This window comes from Myotis lucifugus, unplaced genomic scaffold, assembly GCF_000147115.1.
Source record: "Myotis lucifugus unplaced genomic scaffold, Myoluc2.0 scaffold_559, whole genome shotgun sequence".
Classification (NCBI taxonomy): Eukaryota; Metazoa; Chordata; class Mammalia; order Chiroptera; family Vespertilionidae; genus Myotis; species Myotis lucifugus.
Genome location: NW_005871607.1, coordinates 60032 through 68068, shown reverse-complemented (window position 1 = coordinate 68068; position 8037 = coordinate 60032). Strand labels below are relative to the sequence as shown.

Here is an 8037-nt window from a genome sequence, read left to right as displayed (position 1 = left end):
TCCTCATATGTAGAGGTAGACCTCACTCATATCCTCAGCCCCCATCCAGAGAGCCCTCCTCAAAGAGCCACCTGCAGGCACCGTTAGTTCCCTTGACCTCATATAATGCCTAACATCTCCAAACCCCCCAGGCTTTACAATTTATCATCATGGCTCTGAACAGATCCTATCACTCAACAGCTCCCCTGTAAGCCCACTTCTGCTTATGCACAATCCACCTCTGGCTAGCTCTCCAAGGAGTATAACTAAATACCCCAGAGGCCACAAGTCACTGGAAAGGTTTATTTCCATTTCCCAGGTTCTGGGTGTGGATTCTCTAAGAACTGGCACCTGGCGATTGTAAAAACAATGAAGAAAACAAAGTATGAGGACACCTGTCTGGCCTGAGCTCCAGGTCACGGGGGACACAAAACAGCATCTTTTAGTGACAGCCTGTGGGTGGCAATAATGACAATGTCAGCTCTTTTTTTTTTGAGCATTTATTGACTGAATGCAAATCTTCTAAGGACTTTCCACTCTCACAACAAATCTATTTTAAAGGCACAAAAAATATTCAGAGTTTAGTAACATATAGGAGAGGAGGAGGGTCACTAATATTTTACATCCAGCTCAACCGGTGCACTGTAAGCGGTACTAATGGGGTTGGACACTTCACACTGGTAACTCCCAGCATCCTCCCTCCTGACGGGGTCTATGGTGAGGGTTCTGTCGTTCCAGGACAGCTTCATCCGCTCCTTCAGGCGCAGATTCATGCCATTGAAGAGCCACTGGGTGGAGACTGCATTTGTGTCACAAGTCAGGACCACGGAATCCTTATGTTCCGTGACTATGGTGTTGCTGGCTATGAGAGTGGGAACTCTCACTCGCTCTGTGGAGAAATAGAGGGCATGGGTAATTGAGAGTGGCTGGGGACCCGGGCCATGATAACTCCTCAGATATCTTAGCCACTCTGAGTCCACTGTGAGCTCTTCAAGGTCACCAGAGGATGGTTCTGATCTCTGCAGGACAATTATCTTTGTTCAGGGGACAATGTGTAGGGCAAGTGTTGCACCTCTTCTCTGAACCCAGATCACCCCTGACCTGTTCCCATATACATCTTTGTAGTATCAACACAGGGAAATCTTTCACAGCCCACTTGTCCTATAACCTCTCTGTAAGGTGGAGTTTTCCTCTCATGAGCTTTTACTGACCATTTCCTACAAGTTCTTTTGACTTAAAAATTCCATGTATTTTGGGAAAGGCAATCTTACCAGTTCTGCCTACTACTGGGGCTAAGGGGACTTTACAGGAAGTGAATGGGCATTTAACTATTGTTAAATAACTCATTAGGCAATAAAGATGGCCCAACCCAGTCTTCTTGACCTTGGATCTGGATAAGTTCCATCTATACGATTCCTCAGTCTGAAAAGGACTTTATTTACAGGCCTGCTGATTGCATATAATGGTAAAATAAATCACTAAAGACAAATGGTTATTATTTTAACAAAAGATAGAAACTGTAGGAATAGGAGGAAATTACTAAATATGGTAAAGACCACACATGAGAGTCCACAGCTAACACATTACTCCACGGAGAGTCTCTGAAAATAGTACTAAGATCATGAATAAGACATGGATGCTGTTTTACCCCTAATTCAACTAGCCAGGAAAATCAGGCAAGAGGATGACATAAGAGATATTCAATTTAGAGAGGAATAAGAAAATATCTTTTTAAAAAAGACAACATAATCTTATTGTAGAACACCCTGAAGATTTCACCACATACATACCTAAAACAACTATTATAACTAACAAAACGATGAAGTCGCCAGAGACAAAATCAACACTCAGCATCATTTCCATTCTTTAAACAAAAATGAACAATCCTCAAATAAAATAATGAAAATAGTTCCATTTACAATAGCATCAAAAAGACTAGATGCTTAGGGTTAAACATAATAAGGTGGAAGATGAATACACTGAAAACTACCAAACAATTCTGAAAGTAAAGAAGCAACAAATAACTGGAAAGACATCCATGTTCATTGATTCCAAGACCACCAGCTATCTACATATTTGAAACAATCCCTATCAAAAGCTCAATTACTTTTTTTCATAAGTAAAAAAAAAATATCCAACCCAGAAATTATGTGGAATTTCAATGGATCCCAAATGTTTGCAACAATCTTATAAAGGATGAACTGAAATTTGAGGTATCAAAGTTACTAATTTCATATCCTACTACAAAGGGAAAGTAATCAAAATATTTACACTGGCATAAAGGCTTCTATTTGTCAAAAGACACAACCAAACGGTTTTGATAAAGGAGCTAAGACTTTTCAATGGAGAAAGGACAGTCTTTTGAAGAAATGCCATTGAACAGCAATGTCTACATGCAAACAAATAAAGGGGTCCATTGCTTATACCATACACAACAATTAAGTCAAAATAGATTGAATCCTAAAGGTAAGAACTAAAATTATAAAACGCTTAGAAGAAAACATAAGGGTAAGCAGTATGGCATTGGATTTGGCAGTGATTTCTTGAATATGAAACTGGAAACTCAGGCTAGAAAAGATTAGATAATTTAGATTTTTGTCAAAATGGATAACTTCTGTTCATCCAAGGACACAATCAACAGAGTGAATTGTGATGTGTGGAATGGTAGAAAATCCTTTACAAATCATTAATAGGATGAGGGGTTAATATGCAAAATATATAAAGATCTACTACAACTCAAAAACAGCAACACCAAATAAACTGATTTAAAAAATGGGGAAACCTCATGAATACACATTTCTCTAGAGAAGATATACAAATGGTCAATAAGCCCAGGAAAAGATGCTCAACATCACTATCATAAGAATAACATAAATCAAAACTCTCAAAGTTGCTGCTTGTGATATTGAGAGTGGGTAACTCCACTGAGAAGGTAACAGGAGAACACTGCCCTGTGGGACACTTGAGTCCTCCAAGCCTTCTTCAATCAGTGTTGGCACCTCTCAGCTCTCATCAAACATAAAGGAATAAGGCAGGTCTATGTATCACAAGACAAATGCCGGGGCTCTGTGCCCTCAGAGAACTTAAACCCTCTATGTCTGGGAGAAAGCACAGCCTCTCTCAGGAGCCAAGACTTTTCAATGGATAAAGGACAGTCTTTTCAACAAATGAAGGGAGCCATTCAATTGATTAGCCACATTTGTTTGTGAAAAAAAGAGAACCTAAAGTTAGAGACACTCTTTCCCCCTAATCCTCCCGCACCTCTCCTGGTCCTTCACTGAGCAGCTGACTGCAATTTTTTCTAGCTGCACAGAACTTCATTGCCCAGACAAGGTGTGTTTCTAAGAGGCACAATTTCCCAGGATATCCTAGAGACTCATTGGACCAGAATTAAAACAGGGGACCAGGATCAAACCTGTGGTCACTTGACTACTCAGGCCCCGGGGCAAAGAGCAGGGTCAGGCCTTCCCAGGTGAGTGTGACTGACATGAGCCAGTGAGCCAATAAATGATAGAGCAGAGCCCAAGGAATAAGCCTGAAAGGAGTGAAGGGACAGGCAGGATCTGATTGTGGCAGCAGAACCATATGCTTTGCCCTTGGTCATTAAAGTCATTCTCCCTCTGGGGAGGGCAGGTGAGGCTTATGCAGATGCAGAAGGGGTGATGAATGTAAAGAGGGGAACATGGATTGCTGATATTTGGACCATTGTGGACCATTTGTGTTTGGCGGTTATGAGACAGAAAATTGGAAACATACTAAAATTACCCCATATGCAAAAATTACTATTAATACTCAAGGGCCTAAGAGCAATAGCAGGAAGGACTATTTCTCTAGAAAATAGCAAATGGTGTGAGACATGGGTCTCAATCCCTAGAGTGACAGGGAGCCTTTCCCATGTGGCCAGAATTCCAAGGACTCTGCATTCAGGTTTCAGCCTCTGAAGAGATCTTAGCTCATTCCTTCCTTCAGTAGCCATTTATTTCTTCCTAATTCATCAAAACAGCCCAGTGTTACATCTTGATCCCTTAGCTGATTGCAAGTGTAAAATGGGGAGAGCGCAGGCCAAGTCCTTTCCTTTATGTCCAGTGGGAATGACACCAACACATCAGGAAACAAATCAGTGGTTTCCCCTCCAGTGCAAGGAAGGGTGGATCAGCCACCTGAGGGGAAGGTGTGGGTGTTCCCAGCACTGACTGATTATTAGTGCAGGTAATATGGTTCTAGAGTACAAATAAATTAATTCTCCATTTGTTGTTATTTTCTAGACCACAGTCTCTCTCTCTGAACGGGGGATGCCTGAGGGAAGATCTACCAATGTTTTCTTTAGGGATCCCTCTGAGATGGAGGAGAGGTAATGGCTGCAGACAGACCTTGAGTCACCCTCATGGTCTGTGTGGCTCTGCTTTAGTGACTATATCTCCCTGTGCCTTGGTTTCCTCTCAATGCAGTACTATGAACATATGACTGCCAGGGTGTCAGTGTATTAACAATAAAATATTCAAAGTATCTGACTAAACATTGGGACAGGGGACCTGCTCAAATGAGGGACATCTGTTATTGATCAACTCCAAGATAGAATCTCCTGGGCTGATCCCTGGTGGATGAGGAGCTGCCAGGAGCATCTTTCCTCCTTTTTGTTCCCTGTGATTCTGACCTCTCTCTGGACTCTCCTAAATGTTTCAGTGTAGTTAACAAATGGCCTGGTGATCTTGTCCATCTGTGCTAGCCACACTCAGTCTCAGGTGAAGCACCACCCCTATTCAGATGTGGCTCATGGGGCTGAGCTCTGGCTTCTGAGCAGCTCAAAAACTTTGTGACTCAGACACCTGGGAAACCATTGAGCCCACTCAGCCCTTCCCAGGAGGTTAACCCCAACCTGACACTGGATCCCCAGGGTTCTTGGCATCAGAAACCCTGGGGCTGGGGTCTGGGCGGGGCTGCCAAAGCTGAGCTTCTTTATGAGGATTGCAGGGGGCTCCTCAGAATGTGCCCTGGCCGAGCCCTGCAGCGTCTTTCTCAGTGTAATGGTCATGAGGAGTGGCGGAGGGGAATGGACTGAGACTGTTCTCTCTTTGCTGAGCAAATCCCATCAGATCGGGCCTTCTCTCTGTGGAGAATATCTGCACGGCTAGAATTCAGGAGGGAACTCTGATCTTAGAAAGTTTGTCTCCACTGTGTGTGTCCTGCACTGAATGCCCAAACTCAACCTGGGAGATGATGCAGAGGGGGATGGAGGCAGAGTCCAGGGCTGTCAGTCCTGTGTGTTCACCCACCCAACACCCAGAGGTCAGAGAGCAATCACTCACCATACACATTGAGCTGTCCAAATCCTATTTCTTTTATACAGCCTGGAAGGTAGACTACTACAGTGTAGATTCCTGTGTCCTTCTGGGTGACCTGCTTTAATTGCAAGGATCCATCATAGTTTATTTGCTCTCGACCACTGTGTGCAGGCCCTGTTGTATAAAATCTCAGGTATGTTCCGAGAGTTGCAAGATTATGATAGATGTTTGCCCCTTCCCCCCTGTACCACGTGAAGCCTTTAGCATTGGGAGGCATATTGCGGATACGTAGAGTCACATCCTGTCCTTCGGCAGCATTGGTTGACACAATAGCGAGTTGGGCAGTGGTGGGCAGGCTCCAGAAATTTAAGAGTGAAACTAGGAGGGAAGAAAGAAATTGATCAATATTTGGATGTATATGTTGGGATGGAATGATGAGGCCCTGGATTTGGAACAAGTCTCTTCATCTCAGCCTTCTTGTGTGTGTGTGAGTGTTTGTGTGTGTTAGTGTGGTCAAGGTCAACAGCATGACCACCAGTACTTCAGCACCTGTGAACCTGTTACTTTTTCTCTTTCTCAGTCTCTATTCCAGGTGTCTGTTCAGCTCACCCACTCACTGCCCTCAGACCCCTCCTTACACTTAGGGTTGTCCATGGGAGGAACCTTCATGGAACACTTCGCTAAAGACTCTGTTAATGACTTTCTCACCTGACTCTGCTCTACTCTTTTTATAACACTTATGGGTACCTCACATCACATGTAGATATTTTCTTATCTCTCTCCACCCACATAATGTGAGCTCCATGGGGACAGGGGCTGGTCAGATCTTGCATCCCCAGCGCCTGCAACAGGCTGCAAATACCTGTGGGTGAATGAATGTTCCCAGAGTCCTACACCTCTTGGGGTGTTTTTCTCCTGAGGCTGTTGGTAAGGATGATATTTAGCACCCCTGATTAAGTTTTTCTCTGGTGCCACCAGACATAAATTGTTATTATTATGGTCACTTTCCAAAATTCAATACTCAGTGATGAATAACTTAGGAATTAACAGCAACTGAAGTTTCCCTGTCCCACTCCACTTCTAGATCATGAGATTTCCCAGTTACCTGTTACCCATATCCCTTACCCATCCTACTCTGCCCCCCTGTCCTCTCCCTTCAGGTCCACACAGAAGCCCTCACTCCACTCTCAGAGCGCTGTTCTCCCCAGGAGACCCCAGAAATTCCCCGTCTTTACCCCTTCACTCCACCACTCAGGGATTGTTCCTTCCTTACCGGCCAAAAGGAGCCCCTGCCAGGGGACAGGTCCTCTGCAGATAGGGGCTGAGAGTGACTCCATGGTGTCTGTGCCTGCACTGTGCCTCCTTCTATGAGAAGAACGTGGATTCCAGGAAAGCTCAAAGGCACCACTGTAGAAGCTGGTGGGATCTGCTGCCCCTCTTCACTGTGCACTGGGCCTCCTCCTGGTGCAAGGTCACTTACCTGGTCACGTGGACATGGGCGGAGTTTGTACCAAGGACCCACCTCCTCCTCCCCTCATTTTTGCCACCCTTTCCCCCTCCTTCCAGCTTGATTTTGGTTTCCTTGGAACTGCTGAGGTATCTGAACATACACACACACACACTCACATTCACACACACACACACACACACACACACACACACACACACACACTTACATGCTCTGTTTGGAAAAGCACCAGCCTGGGGCATTCAGGTCATGGGCATTCCACATGGCTCCAGTCAGGTGCACAGTAGCCTCACCCACAGCCCTCTCTCTTTCACATTTGACTTTTTCCTTCAAAGCAGGAGTTCTGTGCACACCTCAGGACCTCTTGTCACCGGGATGTCACCACCGCTGTGCATCGGATCACCTCTGAAACTTTGTAAAGATTGCAATGCTCAAGTGACACTGTAGATGCTGCTTCAGCAGCTGTCCAGCTAATGTGGATGCCCAACCAGAATGAGATCTGGTGATGTGGTGATGGGACACCCCTCCTCCTCTCCTGTGCACAGTGAGGGTCTCCACATCCTGTTAAAATGCAGATTCTGAATCTGCAGGTGTGCGGTGGACCAGAGACTCTGAATCTGATGAGGTCTCAGGGAAGGTGGGTCTTACTGGCCGGTGGAGTCCACTTGCACCAGCAAGGCTGATGGAGGCATGTGTCCCCTGAGAGGATGACCCTCTCACCCCAGCATTGTCCTCTGCTGTTTCTTGGTATTGGGTCCGTCAGCACCACACAGAGAGCCCCACAGGCCCCAAAGTGGGCAATGTTTCTGTTTGTAACACAGAAACCCAGCTGGCCACCTCGTGTGTCCCTTGTTCTCAAATGTGCTGGGAAGGTTAAATTTCCTCCCAGCAGGAAGACCACAAAGATGAGAGTGGGTGTGAGAAAGGGTCACGCTGGGTGACGACTGCAGAGGGTGCCCTCCCTCTATCTCAGGTTGTCACCAGCCTAACCTTTGCTTCCTAGAACAGAGACCCAGGACCAGGAGTCTCAGGAGGCCCTGCAGTTCCTGGGAGTGAAGGTGAAGGTGTCCTGCATGTCGTGGGAAGGGAGGGCTGTGTTGGGAGCTCAGGTGGTTGTGGGCTCCCTGGTCGTCAGGGGTAGTTACTTGGAGACTCTCCCTCTCTTGTTGGCTGAGCCTGTCCTGGTGCTCCCTGACCTTGGGGTGGTGTCTGTCCTCTGCCTGGGGGAGTTTCCTTTCATTACCCCACCTCATTCATGGGTGGTGCCAGGAATGGGATGGGGAGCAGCAAATAGAGCCCTGAGAAAGC

At 45.8% G+C, this 8037-nt stretch overlaps 1 protein-coding gene across 1 annotated transcript in view; it reads right to left on the bottom strand.

Moving 5' to 3' along the window:
- The window catches only part of LOC102429360 (carcinoembryonic antigen-related cell adhesion molecule 3-like), a 24359-nt gene extending 18821 nt beyond the window's left edge, over positions 1-5538 (bottom strand). Inside the window, exons 1-2 of the mRNA XM_006104283.1 lie at positions 5286-5538; positions 635-868 (exon numbers count right to left, since the gene is read on the bottom strand). Of these exons, the coding sequence (XP_006104345.1) occupies positions 635-868; positions 5286-5538 (487 nt within the window). The remainder of the gene's footprint in view (positions 1-634; positions 869-5285) is intronic.
- Between the last annotated feature and the right edge of the window lie 2499 nt (positions 5539-8037).